The 27,005-nt window shown below is 44.5% G+C and overlaps 1 protein-coding gene across 2 annotated transcripts in view; it reads left to right on the top strand.

Annotated features, from left to right (window-relative positions):
* The window catches only part of PLXNA4 (plexin A4), a 1,110,463-nt gene that overhangs the window by 36,800 nt on the left and 1,046,658 nt on the right, over positions 1-27,005 (top strand). For both annotated transcript variants that reach the window (XM_033958729.1, XM_033958728.1), the window contains exon 2: positions 15,566-16,843. In XM_033958729.1, the coding sequence (XP_033814620.1) occupies positions 15,668-16,843 (1,176 nt within the window). In that variant the 5' untranslated portion in view covers positions 15,566-15,667. The remainder of the gene's footprint in view (positions 1-15,565; positions 16,844-27,005) is intronic.

The following is a 27,005-nucleotide window of genomic DNA, read 5'->3' as shown; positions in this document are numbered from 1 at the left end:
CGCATGGCCACATTAAGAACAGCATGTGGTTGTGCCTGCTGTACCTTAGAGGGAACACTGGGTAGGGACAGTTGGCCCTTTTGTCAGCTGGGAGCAGAGATAAGCAGCAAGAATCTTAAAATCTACAAGTTCCGAGTTACATACAAATCCGACTTAAGAACTGCTTTAAAAACGTAACTCGTTCTTAACCTGGGGACTGCCTGTATAGGAATAATCAAGCCATTGTGACATCATTGATGAAGTTGGCTCTTAGGCATTGGTGGAATGAGGCATTATGACATCACAATATGAGAGCTGTAATATTATTACTTAAGAACTCAGTTGCGGCTTCATTTGATTTCACTGAGCAGTATTTCCAGTGGCAGAGACTCCTACACTTCTCCTGTAGTAGATTCAGGCATGGCCACATTAAGAACAGCGTGTGGTTGTGCCTGCTGTACCTTAGAGGGAACACTGGTAGGGACAGTTGGCCCTTTTGTCCTCTGGGAGCAGAGGTAAACAGCAAGAACCTTAAAATCTACAAGTTCCGAGTTACAGACAAATCCGACTTAAGAGCAGCTTTAAAAGCGTAACTCGTTCTTAACTCAGGGACTGCCTATATCCTGAAACCTGAGTTTTGGTTGGCCTGCGAGGATTTGGGATTGACGGCCAAGATCCCATAGCAGAGGTGTCCAACCTCAGCCCTCACGGGTCGGGCTTTCAGGATTTCCACAATGAATACGCATGAGATCTATTTGCATACATATTTAAGTAGATCTCGTGTGTATTCATTGGGTAAATCCTGAAAAGCTGACTGTATTATGGCCCTTGAGGTTGGAGCATCCCACAAAGCAATTTTACTGTTCTCAGAATGGTCTAGGAGTTTGTACCCACTTTTCTAGGTTCTCGCCTTGTACGGTAGCAAAACCACCAGAAGAGCTTCTTACATTCACCAAACCTGATGTAATACCAAACACCTATTTAGGTCACCTTTATGGTTTCCCTTAGGCAAGGGCCACACTGATGAAGACTGTGTGTTATTCTGTTTCCTTAACTTAGACCCACCTATCAGCAATTTTCTAGATGGTGGACATCGAGACAAAACCAAGAGAATCACCTCATCGTTCCACAGGGAAAACCGAGCACAAAGCACAAGGCTGTGGAACCGATGCTCTCGATGTCGCAGTTTTTTTTTAAATAAAAGTCTTTGCAAATAAAAGCAGTGTGGATCAATAGTTAAATCCATATAGCACATAGCTAATAAATGTGGTGTCATATGGATTCACCTGTTGATCTGCATTGCTTTTATTTGCAAAGACTTTGATTAAAACTTTGACAGCAAGAGCATCGGTTCCACAGTCTTGTGTTTTGCACACATAGACAAGCACATGCAATAAAAATGGTAAAACAAACTATAATCGGTAGCAAAGATAAAATCATACATCAAGCCACAGGGACACCATCATACAGAACCATCCAATCACCCTCCCCTCTGCCCTCCAACCCAGTCAGCAGATTAACGGTTCCCCTTAATTGTATCCACGACATCCTGTTTGTCTGTCTTGCCTGTTTAGATTGTAAGCTCTTTGGAGAAGGGACTGCTTTCTTACTCTTTGTGACTCTGTGCAGTGCTGCCATGTGTCTGGTAGCGCTATAGAAATAATAGTAGTAGTAGTAGTAGTGTGAAGAGTTTCAGTCTTTGGGAAGCAGAGCTGAGATTGTGATGTCATAATGCCTCATTCCACCAATAAGAGCCAACCTCATCAGTGATGTCACAATGGCTTGATTGTCCTGTTCTCCCCTCTGCCCTCCAACCCAGCCAGCAGATTAACCCTTCCCCTTAACTGTATCCATGACATCCTGTTTGTCTGTCTTGGCTGTTTAGATTGTAAGCTCTTTGGAGCAGGGACTGTCTTCTTTATGACTGTACAGCACTGGGTACGTTTGATAGCACTATAGAAATAATTAATAGTAATAGTAGAAGTACAGTGTTCCTCCGAAAATAAGACAGTGTCATATTAATTTTGGGTCCAAAAAATGCATTAGGGCTTATTTTCGGGGGATGTCTTTTTTTTTTTTTTTTTCTTGTACAACAATCATCTCTCCCTTCCTCTCCTCCACCCCAATATTTCCTCTTTCCTTTCTCCCCCCATGTGCAGATTCTTTCCTCCCCTCTCACCCATCCCCTTGTGCAGCATCTTTCTATACCTCCCTCCCATCCTCCTGTGCAGCAGAACCCCACCGACCCTCCCACCTTGAGACTGACATACCTCAGCTCCGAGGCCTCCAAAAACAGTAGCAGCGGCAGCAGCACTCTGAATGGACTGCTTCACGGTCTTTCCCGCCGGGGCAGGGCCTTCCCTCTGCAGCATTTTTCTATCTCTCCCTCCCTGTGCAGCATTTTTCTATCTCTCCCTCCCTGTGACCCTCCCACTGTGACGCGGCAGAGGAAAATCCCCAGCGTGGAAGACCATGAAGCAGCCAGTTCAGAGCATTGCTGCCACTACTGCTTTAGGAAGCCTTAGAGCGGTGGTATGTCAGGTCTCACCGGGGTAGAGGGATGCTGAATTGATGAGTCCGATTTTTTTCGGCGAATCGGACAGCACTAGTGTCAGGGATGGAATGGGGGAGTGTCGGGGACATTCGAGGGGGGGGGCTTCGGAGGTCGATCATAACAGGCTTATTTTCGGGATAGGGCTTATTTTCGGGGAAACAGGGTAGTAGTCTACACCTTTGGTCAGTAGCCTCTCAATATTTTCTGCATGCTCTGGAAGGAAGGTGGTTGAAGAAGTGAACAGTCTGGCTGCCCTGGACTAGCCCTCCCTCCCACTGGGATAGGTGTTTTTGCACTTGTTAAAAGATCCTTAATGACAGTAATTAGTCATGACTAATAGATCCTTTCACACAATTACAGCTAGCTACAGTTTCCAATTGCTCAGCAAACAAAGTAGCTAATTATATTATACCTCTGGGCACTTCTTGTAAGGGGAAAGGATGCTGGCTGAAAGGGACCTTCTTTGAAAAGGTTGGGAACTAGATGACAAGACTTTCTTTTGTTCTCCGCCTATACATAGAACTTCTGACACGTATGGACACTGTGGTGGGATTGAAAACAGTGAAATTCAAAAAGGCTTGGGATAAACAGGGAGGTTCTCTATAGGGCATGGAGGTGGAATAAAAGTATAGAGTAGAGAATGACACGGTGACAAAATTCATCACCGTCCCGTCCCCACGGATAACCGCGGGAAATAATCCCATGTCTTTTTCTAGTGTCTATTTCAACCTCGGTCCTTCTACACCAGCATTCTTCAAAGCAAAGCTTGCGGGTCAGTGGTTGTGGCCATTCATACTCTGATTCTTATGTGAGCCAAGGATAATGAAGCCATTGTGACATCACTGATGTGAATGGCTCTTAGGCACTGGTGGAATGAGGCATTATGACATCACAATATCTGCTCTGGATACCAGAGACTGTCATTCTGTAGTGTCTGTTTCAACCTCAGTCCTTCTACACCAGCATTCTTCAAAGCAAAGCTTGTGGGTCAGTGGTTGTGGCCATTCATACTCTGATTCTTATGTGAGCCAAGGATAATGAAGCCATTGTGACATCACTGATGTGAATGGCTCTTAGGCACTGGTGGAATAAGGCATTATGACATCACAATATCTGCTCTGGATACCAGAGACTGTCATTCTGTAGTGTCTGTTTCAACCTCAGTCCTTCTACACCAGCATTCTTCAAAGCAAAGCTTGTGGGTCAGTGGTTGTGGCCATTCATACTCTGATTCTTATGTGAGCCAAGGATAATGAAGCCATTGTGACATCACTGATGTGATTGGCTCTTAGGCACTGGTGGAATGAGGCATTATGACATCACAATATCTGCTCTGGATACCAGAGACTGTCATTCTGTAGTGTCTGTTTCAACCTCAGTCTTTCTACACCAGCATTCTTCAAAGCAAAGCTTGTGGGTCAGTGGTTGTGGCCATTCATACTCTGATTCTTCCCTCTCTCCTTAAAGAATGACATGAAGATGGTTTCCCGCGGTTATCCACGGGGACGGGAACGGTGATGAATTTTGTCACCGTGTCATTCTCTAGAGCATTGTCACTTGCAATAAATCTGCATGGGCACCAGTTATAGCTATAAAGATAAAGGGATGAGAAACCATCTTTCTAGGCAAACTGGATAGGCTATCGTCTACTATGTGCCTGATCCTATGTATCATGCCTAATAAACTAGCTCCAACCAGTATGGCCCTAAGCGCGATTCTATAAAAGTTAATATGTACCTTATAGACTCACGCTTAGAGCCGATATGCATCGTAACTTATAGGTGTACCAGTTTAGGCCAATGAAAACCTAGCCTAAAAGTCTGTGGCTAAGTTGTGGACACTTTAGAGCATAAGCTATAAACTCGTGAATAAGAACTGAAGACTAGCCTTACTGGGTCAGACCAATAGCCCGTCTAGCCCAGAATTCCGTCTTCACAGAGGCCAATCCAAGTCATAAGTACCTAGCAAAAGCCCGAATAATAGCAGCCCATCTAGTCTGCCCACCCTAATGGCCCACCCCCTAACTACCTCCATGAAGAGATCCCACATGCCAAATAGAAACATAGAACATGATGGCAGAAAAGGGCCACAGCCCATCCAGTCTGCCCACCCTAATGGCCCACCCCCTAACTACCTCCATGAAGAGATCCCACATGCCAATCCCATCTTTTCTTAAAATCTGGCACGCTGCTGGCCTCAATTACCTGTTGTGGAAGATTATTCCAGCGATCAATCACCCTTTCGGTGAAGAAGTGCTTCCTGGTGTCGCCATGAAATTTCCCACCCCTGATTTTCAACGGATGCCCTCTTGTTGCCGTGGGTCCTTTAAGGAAAAAGAGATCCTCTTCCACCTCGATACGGCCTGTGACATACTTGAACGTCTCGATCATGTCTCCCCTCTCTCTGCGTTCCTCGAGTGAGTACAGCTGCAACTTACCCAGTCGCTCCTCATACGGGAGATCCTTGAGTCCTGAGACCATCCTGGTGGCCATTCGCTGAACCGACTCAACTCTCCGCACATCTTTTTGATAATGCGGCCTCCAGAATTGTACACAGTATTCCAGATGGGGTCTCACCATGGATCTGTACAACGGCATTATGACCTCGGGCTTACGGCTGACGAAACTTCTATGGATACAGCCCATGATTTGTCTAGCCCTGGATGAAGCTTTCTCCAATTGATTGGCAGTCTTCATGTCTTCGCTAATGATCACCCCCAAGTCACGTTCTGCTACAGTCCTTGCTAGGATCTCACCATTTAGGGCAGGGGTGTCAAAGTCCCTCCTCGAGGGCCGGAATCCAGTCGGGTTTTCTGGATTTCCCCAATGAATATGCATTGAAAGTAGTGCATGCAAATAGATCTCATGCAGATTCATTGGGGAAATCCTGAAAACCCGACTGGATTCTGGCCCTCGAGGACCGACTTTGACACCTGTGATTTAGGGTGTAAGTCCTGCATGGATTTTTGCCGCCAAGGTGCATGACCTTGCATTTTTTGGCATTGAAACTTAGTTGCCAAGTCTTTCCCTCATGTCTGTCTCAACTATGGACTTTTCCTCCAGGACCTTGTCCAAACCTTTTTTTAAATCAGTCACGTTAATTGCTCTTACCGCAGCTTAACTATTCTCCGAGTGAAGAAAATATGTCCTCCTATTGGTTTAAAAAATATTACTCTGTAACTTCTTCGAGTGTCCCCTAGTCTTTGTAAATCGTGATGCGGTAAAAAAAATCGATCCACTTGAACCCGTTCTACACCACTCAGGATTTTGTAGACTTCTATCATAAAAGAATTCCCATGAGCCCAACCCCTAACTACTTCCCCTTTACAGATTCACGTGCATTTTGGACAGTGCGCATAGCAAATTGCACGCATAACTTTAATTAATGTCAGTTATGAAGTGTTAATTGCAATTATCAGTGTCGATTAAGCTTGTTAAAACGAGTTGTACACGCAGTGGGCTGCACACACTGATTTGTCCATATAAGGGAAGGCAATGTATATAGAATTTGGGGCTATATTTTGGAAGTTCTACTCTTGTTTTGGACATCTGAAAACTGGTATTTAGATATCCATATTGCAAGGGTGTCTAAATCCCAATTTAGCAAAGGATGTCTAACGCTGCGGTACGTCCGTGTGGAAAGTCATTCATTTAGGCTGAACTCTGCAGAGCGATTTCAAAAGGGGGAAAAAATGCAATATTATTACAGAGGTTTTATCTAGGGCAGATTTTCCCCAAACTCATTCCTTTTCGACCCTCAATCAAGTCTCTTTGATATAGAAATAAACCCAGTTCATAGACCAAACAGATATACAGAAAGCTCATTAATAATCATCATTGTTGCTTTATAAACCGTGTAATACATTGGTACAAGTGGGGAAGGGGTAAAACGTGGACCTCGCGGATCTAAACCCGCACGTCCTTAAAAATCTGAGGTCCGTGCGGCTTGTAGTTAGTTTCTGGCTCTGACAGACCTCAATGACATTGTAGCGCTGACGGATCCTAATACTTTTCCCTCCATATGCTGATACGGATCCGTCAGCGCTAAATTGCCATCGAGGTCTGTCAGAGCCAGAAACTAACTACAAGTGGCACGGACCTCAGATTTTTAAGGATGTGCGGGTTTAGATCCGTGAGGTCCGTCAGGTCCGTGAGGTCCGCGTTTTACCCCTTCCCGTACAAGCGGTATAAGAAGAAAATAATTTAAGAAATGAGAGAGCAGGGTCGTTCCATGTCAAGTGGTCCAGAGCCCCCCGTTCGACCCTCTCAGAAATTGATGGGGACCTCTAGTGAAGATATCCCAAGTTTTGGGACATAATCTCAACAAGGTACAGAGTTAGGAGCCTCTTTATTTGGGCCACATTTTTGTATTCACAGAAGATGTCGAGTGGGGGACCTCCTTGAAATTGGACCAGTTGACATGGAATTACCCAGCAGTCTTCCTGGGATGCAACTTCAAATCTTTCTTTCCCACTGACTTTCAGGAAGATCTTCAGCAAACCATCATTTTGTTGGGCAAATAGATTTATACATTCCACCCCCATCTGCCTCAGACAAGAAGCACCCCTGATACTATGAATATTTTTAGGGAATGGGGACTTCTTTACTTCCTTTTTGTTGCTTTGGCATTTCAAAGCTGACATTAAAAGTGGTGGGTGCTGGAGGATTAAGTGATTTTCCCAAGGTCACAAGGAGAAGCACCCGGGATTTGATCTCAGAACCTCTGGCTCTGGAACGTGTTTCCAGAGGAAGTGGTAAGAGTGGATAGCGTAGCTGGTTTTCAGAAAAGTTTGGACAATTTCCTGGAGGAAAAGTCCATAGTCTGTTAGGGGAAGCCACTGCTTGCCCTGAATCGGTAGCATGGAATGTTGCTACTCTGGGGATTCTAGAATCTTGTTACTCTCTGGGATTCTATGTGGAATGTTGCTACTCTGGGGATTCTAGAATCTTGTTACTCTTTGGGGAACAAATGCTGTGATGTTGTTCCAACTTTGTGTCACCAAAGATTGTATAAACTCTGCAGACCACACTGAGCTGGTGCACTGTACCTTTATGCGCTATGGAAATATTGGGGAGTGTGGCGCAGTGGCTAAAGCTACAGCCGCAGCTCCCTGAGGTAGTGGGTTCAAATCCACGCTGCTCCTTATGACCTTGGGCAAGTCACTTAATCCCCCCATTGCCCCAGGTATATTAGATAGATTGTGAGCCCACCAGGACAGACAGGGAAAAATGTTTGAGTACCTGAATAAATTCATGTAAACTGTTCTGAGCTTCCCTGGGAGAACAGTAATAAATAATGTGAAAAGTTTCAGCCTCTGATAACAGAGCTGCTATTCTGACATCATAATGCCTCAACCACCAATAAGAGCCCACCTCATCAGTGATGTCACAATGGCTTGATTGTCCTATTCTTGGCTCACTTTTACTTCATTTTGATTTCTAGAGTGGTGAAATGGTTAAAGCTACAGCCTCAGCACCATGAAGTTATAGGTTCAAACCCCATACTGTTCCTTGTGACCCTGGGCAAGTCACTTAATCCTCCCATTGCCCCAGGTACATTAGATAGATTGTGAGAGGGAAAACTGCTTGAGTACCTGAATAAATTAACGTAAACAATTCTGAGCTGCCCTGGGAGAACAATATAGAAAATTGAATAAATAGTGTGAAAGGTTTCAGCCTCTGATAACCACAGCTGGTATTGTGACATCACAATGCCTCATTCCACCAATGCCCAAGAGCCAACCTCATGAGTGATGTCTCAATGGCTTGATTGCCCTTTACTTGGCTCACTTCTAGAGTGGTGCAGTGGTTAAAGGTTGTGGGTTCAAATCCCACGCTACTCCTTGTGACCCTGGGCAAGTCACTTAATCCCCCCCATTGCCCCAGGCACGTTAGATAGATTGGGAGCCCACCGGGACAGACATGGAAAAATGCTTGAGGACCTGAATAAATTCATATAAAATGTTCTTAGCTCCCTGGGCAGAATAGTATAGAAAACGGAATAAATAGCTTCCAAGGCTGGTGTTAGGCGATGGCAAACAAGGCAATTACCCTGGGCCCCCATGCCACAGAGGGCCCCACAAGCCTCTCTGTTGCAGGTGCTAAACCGAATGCAGCATACACGGAACTACTGTATTAACGAGTCCTTAGGAGTTCCTCTGCAATTTGCATTCTCTGTGTTTGTACTGAGGGTGCCAGTGTAGCTATTAAGCCTCAGTAGGGGATTTATATCTGGGCAAAGGCAGCGTCTCTTTGTTCTCCGATGGGCCTGCTGTGTATAGCGTCATGTCTACTCCATCTGTATCCTCTACATCATAGACGATGACCTCGGGCCTATATCTGGGCTCGGGGATTGTCCAGCACTGTTGGAATACTGCTGTTTAAATTAGTATTCAGAGGCTGTGTGCCGAGTGCATTTGTGCTCTGCATTCCCTATGACAACTTAATAGTTTGTCAGGGAAGGAAGAAAATTTAACAGTTTCTCAGGGAACTCCCCCCTCCCCAAGAAGGAGCAAAATTGAAAAGGACTTTGGAAGTGGGGAAGCGAGTGCTGCAGTCCTGCTGCAGTGCCTCAAGAAGCGGCACGGATGTGACCCTGATGAAAATCTGTCCCTGTCGCGTAAATCGGGGCCACCTTTGAATTCTTTCACTCTCCCCTTCCCCGCCCACCGTGCAGGACCCTGTTGCAGGAATGAGATGTTTCATCACTATTAACCAGGGGCCAACCATAAGGTTTCCACCGAAATGCCCGTTGCATTAACCATTAATAATAATAATAATAATAATAATTTTATTCTTATATACCGGCATACCAAAAAAGTTCTAGGCGGTTCACAACAAGGTGAGCTAATACATGGGATACAGACAAAATACAAATTAGAATAATGGACTTAAAAACAGATAAAGACGGAAAGTATTTACAATATAATGGCAGGGAAAGAAGTAATACATAGAACAGATCAAACACAAGTTGAATATAAGGAACTTGATTGAAAAATGAAACAGAATGCATTAAGATATCAGCCTATCAAGATTCCAGAATCCCAAAGAGTAACAAGATTCTAGAATCCCAAAGAGTAGCAACATTCCATACAGAATCTCAAAGAATAGCAAGATTCCAGAATCCCAGAGAGTAACAAGATTCTAGAATCCCAAAGAGTAGCAACATTCCATATAGAATCCCAAAGAATAGCAAGATTCCAGAATCCCAGAGAGTAACAAGATTCTAGAATCCCAAAAAGTAGCAACATTCCATATAGAATCCCAAAGAATAGCAAGATTCCAGAATCCCAGAGAGTAACAAGATTCTAGAATCCCAAAGAGTAGCAACATTCCATACAGAATTTCAAAGAATAGCAAGATTCCAGAATCCCAGAGAGTAACAAGATTCTAGAATCCCAAAAAGTAGCAACATTCCATATAGAATCCCAAAGAATAGCAAGATTCCAGAATCCCAGAGAGTAACAAGATTCTAGAATCCCAAAGAGTAGCAACATTCCATACAGAATCTCAAAGAATAGCAAGATTCCAGAATCCCAGAGAGTAACAAGATTCTAGAATCCCAAAGAGTAGCAACATTCCATACAGAATCTCAAAGAATAGCAAGATTCCAGAATCCCAGAGAGTAACAAGATTCTAGAATCCCAAAAAGTAGCAACATTCCATATAGAATCCCAAAGAATAGCAAGATTCCAGAATCCCAGAGAGTAACAAGATTCTAAAATCCCAAAGAGTAGCAACATTCTAGAATCCCAAAGAGTAGCAACATTCCATACAGAATCTCAAAGAATAGCAAGATTCCAGAATCCCAGAGAGTAACAAGATTCTAGAATCCCAAAGAGTAACAAGATTCTAGAATCCCAAAGAGTAGCAACATTCCATACAGAATCTCAAAGAATAGCAAGATTCCAGAATCCCAGAGAGTAACAAGATTCTAGAATCCCAAAGAGTAACAAGATTCTAGAATCCCAAAGAGTAGCAACATTCCATACAGAATCTCAAAGAATAGCAAGATTCCAGAATCCCAGAGAGTAACAAGATTCTAGAATCCCAAAGAGTAACAAGATTCTAGAATCCCAAAGAGTAGCAACATTCCATACAGAATCTTAAAGAATAGCAAGATTCCAGAATCCCAGAGAGTAACAAGATTCTAGAATCCCAGAGAGTAGCAACATTCCATATAGAATCCCAAAGAATAGCAAGATTCCAGAATCCCAGAGAGTAACAAGATTCTAGAATCCCAAGGAGTAGCAACATTCCATACAGAATCTCAAAGAATAATAATAATTTTATTCTTATATACCGCCATACCAAAAAAGTTATAAGCGGTTCACAACAAGGTGAGCTAATACATGGGATACAGATAAAATACAAATTAGAATAATGGACTTAAAAACAGATAAAGACAGAAAGCATTTACAATATAATGGCAGGGAAAGAAGTAATACATAGAACAGATCAAATACATCAAGTTGAATATAAGGAACTTAATTGAAAAAATGAAGCAGAATGCATTAAGATACCAGTTGAGTCTTTAACAATTTTCTAAAGTCATCTATTCCCTTAACTTATGAAGCCATAATTTGTGGTATGTTACTACACGTTAAGCCTACTTTGGACAAATATAAAAACTGTCTTTTCTTGATCATGACGGGAAGAGTTGTCCAAATGGTCACACGTAACTGGAAGAGCCACGACAGAATAAATGACGCATTTTGGTGGGCAAAGGTGTGTACCACATATAAATACGAGAGAATGAATGTGGAATGTATGGGGTTTAGTAGTTCATTTAATAAAGCGTGGAGCCCATTGAATACATTTGTTACCTCGCAATAAGGGTCATGTATCTCTCCTTGTCTTAGATTTCCTTACACATCCAAGGTGGGGGGTAGGTGGGGGGAGGGAAATATATTTTAAGTATTTAAATTACTTAATTATGATACTGTAATCACATCATATGTCATATTTGTATTAATAATTGGGAGGATGGGAGAAAATGATTGTTTTATGTATTACTTGTGTAGTTAATTGTGCGTTTTTATACAGTATTTTATGTTCAATTAATTGTATTGCACTGTCAAAGTTTGAAAATCAGTAAAGATTAAAAAATAACAAAACACCAAACCCAACAAAACATACCAATTTTCTAAAATCAAGATAGGAAGAGACCTCTAACATAATTTTTCCAATTTAGGCTCCTTTTCCATTTTCTCAGCCGGGCAGCTCTGGTTGCTCACTGGTGACTGATGTGTTGGTAGACTGCCGTAACCTCATCGCTTCACGCATTCCAGCTCCATCAGCCTCATTTTGCACAATTAGTCTTCTGTACAAGTTTTTCCTGTAGCTGGTACATCTGCATGACTTCCTTTGGTTAAATATAGGGTTTCTACTGCAGGAAACACATCAGTAGGTTTCTAGTACATATAGACTCATCCACCCGTAGGCCTGGATGACATTCTTCAGCCCAGGGCTGCTATTTACTGCTTCCTCAAAGCTCAAAATCACATCCATAATATCAGTCAGAAACTGGAACAAGAAGATTTCTAATTAACATGTACAGTAGGCCACCATTTTCCCATTACCCGGAACTCATTAACCAGAAAAACCTTAGCCATATGGTTCATTATGTGTTTTCTATTCTCTGTTTTATGTTTTGTGTGCAGCTTGAAGCCTTGCTGGAGAGACACTTAATAATAAGCCTGATAAATAAATATTATATATGAGGAAAACGCATAATGCTTTTTGATAAGGGCTCCATTTAGAAAAGCATTAAAGCTCTTTACATTGCATAGCACAGCTAAGATCAAAGATTACCTCAGTAAAGGAACTTGGGTTGTCCGCCAAGGGAAGTGGACTTAGAAGGGCAGTGTCTCGGAACATTTTTCCTAAGGAAATTGGGGGAACTTTTATAAACTGTGCATAAAGTGGCCATTGTGTACTCTTATGCAGGTCTTTCTCACACAATAAGGCCGCTTTCTGTCACCGGCTGGAAAATTATTTATTAAGTTTATTTTGTTTCAAATGTATTGTGGAAACCACCTTGAATTTTTTATTTTCTCTGGATCAAAGTGGTATAAAATGCTCCAGTGGCAGAAGTCTAAATTAAGGGTTTCCAAGCAGAATGTCAAAAAGGCCTCAGAGCGGGGAGGGGTCCACCTCAGAAGATATAGGTGGGCCCGCTTCTTCTTTAGGCCCCTGCGCTTCAGGGTGGTTTGGGTGGAATTCTCGCTACTACTTAGTTCTGAGGGTCTCGTCTAATGATTTGTGACTATCGTTTTATTCATGCGCTTATTATTTGTACGTAATCTATAATATCTCTGCCTCAAGTTTCAAAACTTTCTCCGAACCTCAGCAACGCCACTCAAGGCTCAAACACTTCATTGCCTCAAGCTTTACGTGTCAACTCGTCATAGGTTCTCAACTTGAGGCAGAGATATTCTAGATTGTGGCGATTGAGTACCTCAAGATGAATAGTTGTGCCAGAAGATAAGATTTTGTGAATCGGTGAATTGAATATAATTTGTATGTAAACATAGACACGACAATATTGATAAATGTGAACCATTTCATCCACTCAGTCTGCACTTTTATAGTTAAACAGTGGAAGACTACCGTAGACTATCGACCATTATGACGTAGCCTAAAAGAGTAGATAAAGACCCATTTAGTCTTCCTAGTTGCTTTCTTCTTTGGTTTTCTATGACTTTGAGTAGACGAACATACACGTTCCCATAGTTAAACCAAAACCAGTGACCCCCCCCCCCCCAGCTTTCACCTTAAATCTTTACCTGATCTCTCAACCCTTTTCCCATTCCATTCCACTGCTGATCTCCACCACTTCCGCTGCTAGGCCAGTACAGGCAATGCCCTTTTCCAGTTTGGTTCCTGCAAGCCCCATACCTAATCCAACCCTCCAACTGCATTTTTGATGTGGCTTATAAACATTGCCCTCAGGCGTTCCAGAAGCTTTTTAACCCAGCCAGTTAAAAGATTATTCCTTTCAAATATGTGTATAATATATTTCACTCTTAAACCTCTATTTCCTTCTGGATCTGTAGGATGATTGCCTATGGGATTGTGGTAGGCAACTTCAGTGGGTTCTGCAGTAGTTTTCATGTTCTGCCAATTTCCCTGTTTCTTTGTAAACAAAAGCACTTTGAAACACCTGTATTTTGTAAGTACAGTGTTTTGACGTGGCGAGAAGATCACCTGTTGTAAGCCCCCCCAGTTCTCCCTTTTGACAGCCTTGTTGTTTCCCCATGCCAGGCCTATGGTCATATTCTGACCACCGAAAACTGAGACCCCTGGAAAACATCCAGCCTTTCCTACTATAAGTTACAGAGCCCTCGTTGCGTCTGGAGTTAATAATGTTCCTGTGTGCGCTCTTTTCAGGCTAGTTTTCCAAACAGTGCATTGTTCCCAGCCATCAATGTCGATTAAAGGGAGCCAAGGGAGGGGAAAAATGTTTAGTGATTAGAGATTCTGATGCCTTGCGTGGCTGTGCTGAATGCTGAAACGCTTTGTAGTGGACTGTGTTGCTGGCATCCAGGCTCTGCCTCCCGTGTGCCAGGAAACTAATAGACATACATGAACTGAGACTAGCAAAGAGTGGAATGTGTTGCCTAGATCAGCCTAGAGGATTGTCGCTGGATTTCATTTAGTGCTAAGCTCACACAGTAGGGGGTCTCCTTGGCAAGGTCTGGAAATTTCATTTTTTTTCTGAGTGAGTTGAATGAAAACATTGTGATCCCGCTAGGGGCAGAGAAAATACCTGTAGGTAATATGTAAACCTCTATGGGAGTACCACAGAAAGGCAGCAAATCAAGAATCTACAAGGTTGAAAGGCAACGGTGAAAGCTAGAAGGGTGCTAGGGTGCATAGGGAAAGGTGTGGCCAGTAGGAAAAAGGAGGTATTGATGGCCAGGTGAGAACTCATTTAGAATACCGTGTACAATTCTGGGGACCGCACCCTCAAAAACATATAAACAGGATGTGGTCAATCCAGAGGAAGGCTACTAAAATGGTCAGTAGTCTACGTCATAAGGCGTAAGGGGGCAGACATAAAGATCTCAATACGTATGCTTTGGAGGAAAGGTGGGAGAGGGGAGATAGGTGTCAGGTCAAATGCGCGCCGGGACAAAGGCGCGCCCAGACAATTGAGCGCAGGGCAGGGGTGCGCGCCGCACAAAATTACTGTTTTTAGGGCTCCGATGGGGGGGCGTGGGGGGCAACCCCCACACTTTACTTAATAGAGATCGCGCCGCGTTGTGGGGGCGTTGTGGGGGGTGGTAACCCCCCACATTTTACTGAATACTTCACTTTTTCCCTGTTTTTAGGGAAAAAGTGAAGTTTACAGTAAAATGTGGACGATTACAACCCCCCAAACCCCCCATAACGCCGGCACGATCTCTATTAAGTAAACTGGGGGTGCTCCCCAACAAAACCCCCCCCGTCGGATCCCCTAAAAACTAATTTTCTTCGGCGCGCACCTCCGTCTTGCGCTCAATTGTCGGCGCGCACCTTTGTCTTTCGCGGGGTTGTCTATGAACCGGGGAGATATGCTAGAGATGTTTAAATACCTACGTGGCATAAATATGCATCAGGTGAGTCTCTTTCAATTGGAAAGGAAACTCTGGAATGAGAGGGCATAGTATGAAGGTGAAAAGTGATAGATTCAGAAGTAACCTCAGAAAATACTTTTTCATAGAAAGGGTAGTGAATGCTTGGAACAGCCTTCCAGTTGAGGTGGTGGAGACAGAAAGCATATTTGAAGTCAAGAAAGCTTGATTCAAGTACGTTGGATCTCTAAGGAAGAGGAAAGGATAGTAGATGACATGGTTAGGTACACTAGGCCATGTGCCTTCATTTTTCTATGTTAATTATAAACATGCTATCAGGTTAAAGGTGATTTCTTCATATTGCTAACAACTATTTAGGCTGGAAAGAACACAAATTTAGTTGGGTAGAAGAGATTGATTGTACATAATAAAAAGAATGATATTCCATTGTAACTATTTTTCTTCTTCTTTTGCAGGACAGTGTAAATTTGAATGGTCCCATATTTTGACCAGATTTTGGTGAGACTGGCACATACTCTGTACCTCAGTGGAATACAATTTAGGAAACAAAAATTGAAATGGCGTCAACAAAGTGGACCTGGACCTGTATGGTTGCCCCCATTCTCCTCATTGCCGCAGCCTCAGCTGTCTCTAAAAAATCATCCTACGCAAAAAGAAACTTTACCACATTCCATGTTCAACAGGTAGATTGGACTTTTAACCACTTGGTGGTTGATAATAGAACTGGTCACATATATTTGGGAGCAGTCAACTGGATCTACAAACTGTCCAATGACCTAAAAGTATTGGCAACCCACCAGACTGGCCCAGATGACGATAACCCTAAATGTTATCCTCCTAAGATAGTTCAACCCTGCACCGAGCAGTTGACGTTAACCAACAATATTAATAAAATGCTCTTGATAGACTACAAGGAGAATAGGCTAATAGCCTGTGGCAGTCTTTACCAAGGGATCTGCAAACTCCTAAAACTTGATGATCTCTTTAAACTGGGGGAACCTTTTCATAAAAAGGAGCATTACCTTTCTGGGGTTAATGAAAGTGGCTCTGTTTTTGGAGTCATTGTTTCTCATAGCAATGTGGATGACAAACTTTTCATTGCTACTGCTGTGGACGGCAAACCAGAGTACTTTCCAACCATTTCTAGTAGAAAGTTGACCAAGAATGCAGAAGCTGATGGAATGTTTACGTACGTATTTCATGATGAATTTGTAGCTTCAATGATCAAGATTCCCTCAGATACATTTACCATCATTCCAGACTTTGACATCTACTATATATATGGCTTCAGCAGTGGCAACTATGTCTATTTTCTGACTCTTCAACCCGAGATGATCTTCCCACCTGGTTCCGCGACAAAGGAGCAAGTATACACATCCAAATTGGTACGGCTTTGTAAAGAAGATACAGCCTTTAACTCATATGTTGAGGTGCCCATTGGGTGTGAGCAAAATGGAGTGGAATATCGATTACTTCAGGCAGCTTATTTATCCAAAGCTGGATCCATACTGGCCAAAGCTTTAGGAATTGGGTCCAATGATGACGTCTTATTTACTATCTTCTCGAAAGGCCAGAAAAAAAGGATGAAATCTTTGGATGAATCTGCCCTTTGTGTTTTCGTTCTGAAGGAAATTAATGACCGCATAAAAGAGAGGCTACAGTCCTGTTACAAGGGAGAGGGAACACTAGACCTCGCCTGGCTTAAAGTGAAAGACATTTCCTGTAGCAGTGCAGTAAGTTGCTATTTTTATATCCTCAATTTTAAGATGAACTTGTATATTTATTCTAGAATTGTCTGTAGGAGAAATGTAATTTTGGAAGCTGAGTTTGACTTGTAATATTCTTTTGCAGGAATATACCGTAAGTAAATGATATTTAAAAAAAAAAATACATAGAAGGAAAGTAAAGTCATAAAAATGTTTTCCCTTTTGCCCCTCAGAATTTTGTCTGGCATCTACATTTATTAAAATGTTCTCCACTCTGATATTAGTTTATGTTCGTCAACGTCTTAATATTTGTACAGGAAGAAATTGTTTGCAGATCCTACACATGGAAAGTAAAAAGGAATCATTTGGGAAGTGAGATTTGGTCCCCCTCTCCTTTTGGCCGATGATTGAAGCACCATCAGGCACAATACAAGATTACTCCTCTCATGCGAACACATTAAGGCCCTTTTTAAAGAAGCACCCCCATGTGTAAATGGTAGAATCCATACATGCAAAGAGACTTACACAGGGACCATATACATATGGGGTAAGCTAACTAGGTCTAGAAGTCAATGGGGTGTGGCCAGGGCAGGGTGAGGGCTGTTTGGGGGAGATATACAATACAGCTATGTATTCCTCAGATAGACATCTACATTTACAGCTGCCCTGAGGCATGGGAAGGCTATAAATGTTAACTTCTGGCTCTCCAGTCACCCCCTTCTGATGAATGCCCTCTGTCATCACCCTTCCCTGCTATTTGACCCACCATCCCAATCCCCATAGCAGCAACTCCTTGAGGCTACACAAGTTCCCATGGCAGAAAACCCTAATGCAACCCTCCCCTCCCCCCAATGTGGTTACAATCAGAGTGGCAACTTCCCTTCAAGGCCAACCTCCAGACAACTGCCTCCCCTTAAGGTGCCCCCGCAGCAGACCCCGTATTCCCTGATCTCCTTCTTCTCCTTACTAAGGGTCTCTGGTGTCTAGTGATGGGAACTATTCCCAATTGTTCCCCCCCACCCCCCCAAGATAGTCCCTGGATCAAAATAGCTGCTGGGACCTCAAGCAGTAATATAATAGTTTGACTGCTAGGTGTCAGGATTCCATGTAAGGGGCTCTAGGACCATCTTGACTGGAGCAAGTGTGTGTGTGGGGTGGGGGGGTCTGAACCTGCCTTGAAAGGAAGGGTTACCCTAAGGGCAGGTTGTCACACAGTAGTGGTGGTAGGTTCTTATCACGTAGGATGAGGAATTCTTGCCTCAGGAAAGGCTGCCGTGGGAGATGTGATGATGCGATGTGGGGGAAGGTGTCTGGCCGCAGCAGGGGGTGGCCATGCTGCAGATGTGGGGCTGTGATTGGAGTCTTTTACTGTGATCTTTGAAATCAGCCCCCATGTACTATATTTGTGTGTGTGTGCGTAAGGGGCTAGGGCAGACATGGGCAACTCCGGTCCTCGAGGGCCGGAATCCAGTCGGGTTTTCAGGATTTCCCCAATGAATATGCACTGAAAGCAGTGCATGCACATAGATCTCATGCATATTCATTGGGGAAATCCTGAAAACCCGACTGGATTGCGGCCCTCAAGGAGGGATTTTGAGACCCCTGATGCAAATAGATCTCATGCATATTCATTGGGGAAATCCTGAAAACCCGATTGGATTCCAGCCCTCGAGGACCGGAGTTGCCCATGTCTGGGCTAGGGTTTCTCCATTTTTCTGCCGCTGCATGTGGAAGGGCTTACATGTAGAATCCTGCTCTTGTTTTACAAAAGGTTGACTGTTTGGCATAGCTTCTTATAAAATGGGGATGTGAATTAACCTCTACACCAGGGCTGCCCAAGTCCGGTCCTCGAGATCTACTGGCAGGCCAGGTTTTCAGGATATCCACAATGAACATGCATGAGAGAGATTTGCATACCAAGAAGGCACTGCAGGCAAATCTTTCTCATGCATATTCATTGTGGATATCCAGAAAACCTGGCCTGCCAGTAGATCTTGAGGACCGGACTTGGGCAGCTCTGCTCTACACATATTATCTAAAATCTGCCTTTAAGTTATTTGTAAAGAAAATAGCAGAGCATGTGGTGAAAAGTCCCCCCCCTCCTCCCCATGGGCAGAATAAGGGAAATGGAAAAGTGGATGGAGTGGGGCCTATACCTGCATTGATGAAAGCTATATGGGGAGGGGGGAGCCCGGGGTCCAAAGAACCATGAAGCTGCCCCTTTGTTGCATTTCATGACTTCGTTGTCACCTACTTTTTTCACGTTTTCTGTGGCCTAAACAAATTCCATGAGTGTTAAATTTCCATTATGTTCAGTGGGAATAATTAGTAGATAAGGACCTGGCTTCAGTGCAAACACTGACTACTGTTTGAAATTGCATACTCTACATATCTAATGTGTTAATAAGTTATACGAGGACACACAACATATCAAGTTTCAAGTTTATTAAAAATTTTTATACCGCATAATCAAATTTCTAAGCAGTGTACAAAGAAAATAATCCCATAAAAACAAATTAAAATTAAAAATACTAAACAAGACCAGGGTAGATTAATAAGACACATAACAAGACATATAATGATTCAAAATGTTGTGTGATCGTGGCATCGAGGTACCCCCCTCTTAAAACCCAGCATGCACCCAAAAGAGGGAAAAAAGCCTCAGACTAATGTAGCAGTAGAGAACCAAAAGGTACAAATCAAAACTGCTTTAGATACTTTCACTGGCAAAAAAAGCCTCCCTCACAGAACAGCTCAGGTTTAGAAAAGAGCAAAGTCACCCGGAGGCACATTCAAGGACTTAGCTGACAAAAGACGACTTGAGCTCCAACGCTGTCACATCTTCTCCTATCTTCCCAACAAGCGATCTTGTTTCACCAATCTTTGGCTCATCAGGGGAACAAACAATACGGCCTTTTCAAGGGCAAAGTCACCCGGAGGCATGTTCAAGGACTTAGCTGACAAAAGACGACTTGAGCTCCAACGCTGTCACGTCTTCTCCTATCTTCCCAACAAGTGACCTTGTTTCACCAATCTTTGGCTCATCAGGGGAACAAACAATACGGCCTTTTCAAGGGCAAAGTCACCCGGAGGCACATTCAAGGACTTAGCTGACAAAAGACGACTTGAGCTCCAACGCTGTCACGTCTTCTCCTATCTTCCCAACAAGCGATCTTGTTTCACCAATCTTTGGCTCATCAGGGGAACAAACAATACGGCCTTGAAAAGTGCAGCCACGCTGAGACCATAGGTTTGAATTGTTACCAGTGTTGATTGATCTGCTGTGGAGAGGAGAAATAGTTTAATGGTTAGAGCGGTGGGCTGAGAACCGGGTTCAAATCCAGCTGCTCCGCCTTGTGATCTTGGTCAAGCCACATCACCTTCCATTGCCTCAGATGGAAGCCCTCTGGGAACAGGAAAACACCGACTGTACCTAAATGTGACTTGGTTGCAGCTACCGAAAAAAAAATGAGAACTAGAGACAAATGCAAATACCACTAGCAGAGCGTTTTGGGGAGAACCGTACAAAGAGTTTAGGAAAAGGCAGGTCTGGAGATATGCGTGGATTCCTCATGATGATAAATTTCTGTATTTGCAGCACACCTACCCTAAGACAGGGATAGGCAGTTCCGGTCCTCGAGAGCCGGAGCCGGGTCAGGTTTTCAGGATATCCACAATAAATATGCATGAGATAGATTTGCATCTCAAGAAGGCAGTGCATGCATATCCATCTCATACATATTCATGGAGGAGATCCTGAAAACCTGACCTGGCTCCGGCTCTCGAGGACCGGAATTGCCTATCCCTGCTCTAAGTGATAATGAATAGGGAACCCCCGAGAGGTTAGGCCAATCTGAAAAGAACTAAAACAATTAAAGTCGTTAAATTGTTAAATAGCAGTGAACTCTGGAACTGCTTGACCAGCACTGGACGCCTTGGAAGAGGTGGTGGACAGCTTGTGCTAGGGTTATCAGATTTTCCGGAACTAAAATCCAGTCCTACCCTGTTCCGCCCCCATCCCCGCCCCCTCAAACTGTTCATTTGTCAGGAGGGCGTCCGCACACGCGCTGGTGTGACGCGATGACGTTACATGTATGCACACACGCACGTGATGTCACCGTGTTCCATGCGCAGATGCTGTCCCGATGTTGCTCCTAGCTAGAAGCTTTTCAAAACCCTGACAAAGTGCCGGGTTTTGAAAAGCCATCCGGATGCCTGGAGATGTCCTCTAAAAGCAGGACAAGTCTGGGGAAATCCGGACGTCTGGTAGCCCTAGCTTGAGTCATGTGAGAATCACGAACTTACCTGGCAGATTGAACATAAGAACATAAGAAATGGCTTCGCCGGATCAGACTCTAGGTCCATCCAGTCCGGCGACCCGCACCCGCGGAGGCCAAGCCAGGTGTTCCCTGCTGAGAAACCTTGTTTACTCGTATCCCCCAATGTGATTCGCAAGAAGGTGTGCGTCCAACTTGCGCTTGAATCCCAGAATGCTGGTCTCCATCACGACCTCCTCAGGGAGAGCGTTCCAAGCGTCCACCACTCGTTGTGCGAAACAGAAGTTCCTAATATTTGTCCTGGGCCTGGTGCCCCTCAGTTTCAGTCCATGACCTCTTGTCCGAGTCACATTTGACAATGTGAATAACCATGTTTCTTGCTCTATTTTGTCAAATCCTTTTAGTATTTTAAAAGTCTCTATCATGTCTCCTCGCAGTCTTCTCTTCTCGAGGGTGAACAGTCCCAGTTTTCCGAGGCGTTCTTTGTAGCTCAAATTCTCGATACCTTTAACTAGCTTCGTGGCTCGCCTTTGCACCCTCTCCAGTAGGGTTATATCCTTCCTTAGGTAGGGAGACCAGTGTTTAACACAGTACTCCAAGTGTGGTCTGACCATTGCTCTGTAAAGCGGCATTATGATGTCCGCCGATCTACTTGTGATTCCCTTCTTTATCATGCCCAACATCCTATTTGCTTTCTTTGCTGCCACTGCGCATTGAGCCGATGGCTTCAGGGTCCTGTCTATCAGTACCCCCAGGTCCCTTTCTTGTTCGGTCTTGCCCAGGTGGGTTTCTTGCATAGGAGGCATCGTCCTCAGTCTGGATGAGATTCCCCTCTTTTCCACATCCATTGAAGTTTGCAACTTGTGTTTGTTAAATCCTACAAGCCAGGCTTTGACAAGATCAGTTTGTGCAATTTATTGGTGGTTGCATTACTTGTATTCTGTGCCTTTTTTTTTTTTTTTTTAACCAGTTGAGTGTAATTGCTTGTTTACTCTTTCCAAAAATATAAGGACTAGGGTATATGTGATGATTTAGAACAAAGATTTAGAACAAAGCCCGGAGAAAATATTTTTTTTTTACTCTCAACGTGTAATTAAACGCTGGAATTTGATGCTGGTGAAAACAGTTAGCTTAGCAGGGTTTAAAAAAGGTTTGGGTAATTTCCTAAAAGTTCATAAGCAATTATTAAGATGAATTGGAGAAATCCACTGCTTATTCCTAGGATAAGCAGCATAAAATCTGTTTTATTACTTGGGATCTAGCTAGGGACTTGGGACCTGGGTTGGCCACTGTTGGAAACAGGATACCAGGCTTGATGGACCTGCGGTCTGTCCCAGTATGGCAACTCTTATGACTATACATAGTGTATTTAAATACATTTCTTTTTTAAACTTTGTTCATTTTGTCTTGTTGGAAGGACTATTTGTTTAGAAACTCAGAAAGACCTGAAATAAGCCACCAGCCCACCACGTCATTTGCTTGTCTCAGTCAATGTTTTTCTAAACAAATCTAGACCCATCGATGACCTTAGTCTGATACCCTGAGCTCCCTCTGTGTACATATATGTAAATGTACTATTAATAATAATAATAATCAAAAAAGAGAGATTTCTTTCTAGCTCTTTTCTTTGGAAACTGGGTGGGCAATCATTGTTAATTTATCTGTCTCAGAAGGAAGGTGGGATTTGAACTAGAGAGTTGCGCGGGGACAGAAATCCCACCCGTCCCCACCCGTCCCCGCCAAAATCCCACCCATCCCCACCCGTCCCCGTGAGGAATCCCTCCGTCCCCACCCGTCCCCGTGAGGAATCCCTCCGTCCCCACCCGTCCCCGCGAGGAATCCCCTCCGTCCCCACCCGTCCCCACGAGGAATCCCCTCCGTCCCCACCCGTCCCCGCGAGGAATCCCCTCCGTCACCATCCTTCCCTATAAACTTCAGAAATAGTTATTTTATTTAATTATGCTACTGAATTAAAGGCTCTGGTAGAGACCCATTTACAAATAAGCAAAGAGACTATTAATTTGGAAATATTAATTGGGAAGAATACATACTTTGTAAATGGGTTTCTACCAGAACCTCTAATGTAAATATAAAATATAAATACTCAGCTGATGAGAACCCACAAACTGTCAGCTGAGGACTTCCTTTGCAGTTGGCCTGGGGTCCCTTTTGCCAAGCTTGGCAGGCAGCAGTAGCGTCCCTGAGTCACAGATGCTGGCACCTCAGTGGCTCATGGATGCTGCCAGCGACTGCTGCGCTTGGTGGAGGGGAGTTCTGACCATCTCTAGAGGAGGTCCTCTGCTGGCGGTGCTTGGGGATCCCCACCAGTCACAGCAAGGGCCAACAAGTACTTCAACACTGTAGAAATAAAACCAGAAATGCATTTCCTTTTCTTTTGAACACAAAACAAAGATATCTGCCATATACATTTCCCAAGGCAGATGACTCTATGCAATGTCACCTCGGTAACAAAATACAAAAATAGACAAATACACCCCCTCCCTTTTTACTAAACCACAATAGTAGGTTTTAGCACAGGGAGTTACGCTGAATGCCTCGCGCTGCTCTCAATGCTCATAGGCTCCCTGCGCTAAAAAACAATATTGCGGTTTAGTAAAAGGGAGCCATAGTGCAAAATATAGACAGCAGATATAAATTCTCAAAACAGACACATTTTGATCACTAAATTGAAAATAAAATCATTTTTCCTACCTTTGCTGTTTGGTGATTTCATGAGTCTCTGGTTGCACTTTCTTCTTCTGACTGTGCATCCAATCTTTCTTCCTTTCTTTCAGCCTCCTGTATGTTTCCTCTCCTCCAGACCTCATTCTCTCCCCCAACTTTTTCTTTCTGTCTCCCTGTTCCCCCTTCTTTCTGTCTCTCTGTCTGCCCCCTTTCTTTCTTTCTCCGTGCCCTCCCCCAAGCCACTCGGTTTGCTGCCACCGCCATCGGGGAATAGTCCCCAAGCCACCGGTTTCCCAAGCTTTCCCTGCAGAAGCGTCGCGCTGACCAGCATTCCGCTCCCTGACGTCAATTCTGACGTAGGAGAGGAAGTTCCGGGCCAACAAGGCATTTCTCCTCATTCCATCCAGCCTGAGCCCCATCTCTCCTTGATCCAGCATTTCCCTTCTGTGTCTGTCAGAATTACCATTCCACCTATTTTCCAGCATCACCCTTCTTTGTGTCCATCTCACCTATATCCCTATCTCACCACTTTTTCAGAATCTTCATTTGTCTCTGTCCTTGTCTTTACCCCATATTCACCATTTGCCCTTTCAATGTCTTTATCTCCCCCCCCCCCACACACACTTTTTCAGCATTACTTCTATGTCTCTATTTCACCTCCTCTTCATGTCCCCTCTGTATCTCTATCCTTATTCAGAAGGTCCTGCTTACCCTTTCTCTTCTTTGTGTCACTATCTCCATTTTCAGCTTTCCCCCTTTTTCCTTTGTTAATGCACCCTGTAGCCAGAATCTTTCCACCCTCTCTCCACTCCGGCCCAGCCCAGTATGAAATATTTCCTTTTGTTTCTCTCCCCTCTCTCTTCTCCTCCCTCACCCACGAGTCCTGCATCTGGCCCTCTCCCTTCTACCTGCACCTGGCAACACCCCCCTGCTCCGCGGCTCTCTTAAGCAACTCGTCAGCAGCGGTGATCAAGACAAGCTGCCGACATCGAGGCCTTCCCTCTACGAGTCCCACCTTTGTGGAAAAAGGAAGTTGAAACAAGCGGGACTCGCAGAGGGTAGGCCCCGACGCCAGAAGCTTGTGTCGATCGTTGTTGCCGAAGAGAGCCGCAGGTAGAAGGGAGAGGGAGATAGGAAGGCTGTAGAAGCTCCGGAGCATGACACCGAACCCGGCCAGGATGATTTCTTTTTCAGGCTGCTGCTGCCGCTGCCATCCCCCACCCGAAATGACAAAAAAACAGCCTAATGCCCGCGTCGGGAAATAGCCATGCTGAGCAGTGAGCTCAGCACGTACACAGATGAAAGCCTTGCTTGCTGATTGGTCCGGCGGCACGGTGGGGCGGGGCCGCCGGACCAATCAGCAAGCAAGGCTTTCATCTGTGTACGTGCTGAGCTCACTGCTCAACATGGCTATTTCCCGACGCGACGCCAGACTTGCATCGCCAGAATTTAGGTAGGTTGTTTTCATCCCCGTGGGAGTCCCGTGGGCAAGGGGGCGTCCCCGTGGGAGTCCCGTGGGTCAGGGGGGCATCCCCGTGGGAGTCCCGTGGGCCAGGGGGCGTCCCCGTGGGAGTCCCGTGGGCCAGGGGGGGAACCCGCGGGATCCCCGCGGGACCCGCGGGATCCCCGCGATCCCCGTTCCCGTGCAGACCTCTAATTTGAACCACAGGTAACCCGATAGTCATAATGGGACACCCTAGAGAAGACGTGGTCTATGATTTAATTAAAAACTCATTCCAAGAATATTAATACAAATTATTTATTGTCCTTTTTGCCTTGAATATCTTTTACCTTTGTTGGCACAAATATTGGCGTATTTTTCAGGAGTGACACCCTCCCCCCCTCATGAGTGACACCCTCCCCCCCCTCATAAGTCTCACTCAGGAAACTCCTACTTGTGAAAATGCTCTGCCTCTTCCATCTCTTCCAACTATATAAACTGTAAAACCTCGTGCATGAAAAAAAAGATTGCTTCTCAATAAACATTTCTTTCCTTGTTTGTTAGTTCTCCCTCCTCATGACATGAAGCTCCCAGATGCCTTCTTACCCCCCCTGCTAAGCCTATCAGAGAGCTGCAGATGAGATATACAGCTGCTGGCAGGCTCAGTAGGGACTTGGCATAAGCCTGGGGAGGAAAGCAGAGTTTCCTTTCTGCTCAACAAGGCCTGGGAAATAGAGAGATCAAAGATGGCAGTGTGGCGGTGGTTGTTTGGTGATAACAACAAAAGACTGTGGATGTGGATGTTCTGAAAGATCATTTATGATACGCTCTTCACACGGTCCGTGTTTCAGTGAAACCGCCTTCCTCAGGGGTCCAGATGATGTAGGGTACACAGGTAAAAATACGAATTAAAAACAATGTACGTATCTTTGAGCAGAAGAACGAAAATGGCTTGAAACAAGCAGAGCGGCGAGTGTAGGGTCTGGTAGGACAATCACACGTGTACGACAAACTCAGACTTTTATTGGTATTTTTATTGTGAAGAGCGTATAATAAATGATCTTTCAGAACAACCACATCCACAGTCTTTTGTTGTTATCGTTGGATTGTTTTTACTCTTGAACATTGGGTCTTCTTTTTGCTTTGTTGGGTTGTTTGGTGTCATCAACTCATGTTTGCGTCCTAGTGACCTGATGAATTGTGGATCTAAAAAGAAATTGGTTTTGGGCTAGTCCGGAAAGATCCTGCAACCAGTGGCATAGTACGGGCAGGAGGCACCCGGAGTGGTGGCGCTCACCCGCATCCCCCCACGCCCTCTTCTCCATACCCCAGCTCCTTCCGTGCCCCCCTGCTTCTCCCTACCCCCATTCCACACTCATGCTCTCCCTTCCCCCCATCTTAATCTTTGCTAGTGTGAGTGGCTTTTTCTCCAGCATGCTCCTCACGCCAGCTTTGGATTTCCCTCTGATGTCACTTCCTAGCCCCTTGACCCAGAAGTGATTCAGAGGGGAACCAGGCTGGTGCAAGATCTACACAGGTATGGGGTGGGGGGGGGGAGGGATAGCGCTGGAGTGGTGTGGCTGAGTGGTTCCAGCGCCATCACCGACACAGTGTCCAGGGCAGTCCGCACCCCTACTCCCCCCCTACTATGCCACTGCCTCCAGCGTCATCCCCATGGTTGTTGTCAATGTGTCCAGCCCTCTGATTGTAGGTCGCCCTCTTTGCCTGGTTCCTTCGATCTTCCCAAACATGATGTCCTTCTCTCTTCTGATGGTGTGACTAAAAT

Source organism: Geotrypetes seraphini, chromosome 9, assembly GCF_902459505.1.
Source record: "Geotrypetes seraphini chromosome 9, aGeoSer1.1, whole genome shotgun sequence".
Taxonomy (NCBI): Eukaryota; Metazoa; Chordata; class Amphibia; order Gymnophiona; family Dermophiidae; genus Geotrypetes; species Geotrypetes seraphini.
The sequence above is the reverse complement of the archived record's forward strand: the minus strand, read 5'-3'. Positions and strand labels throughout refer to the sequence as shown.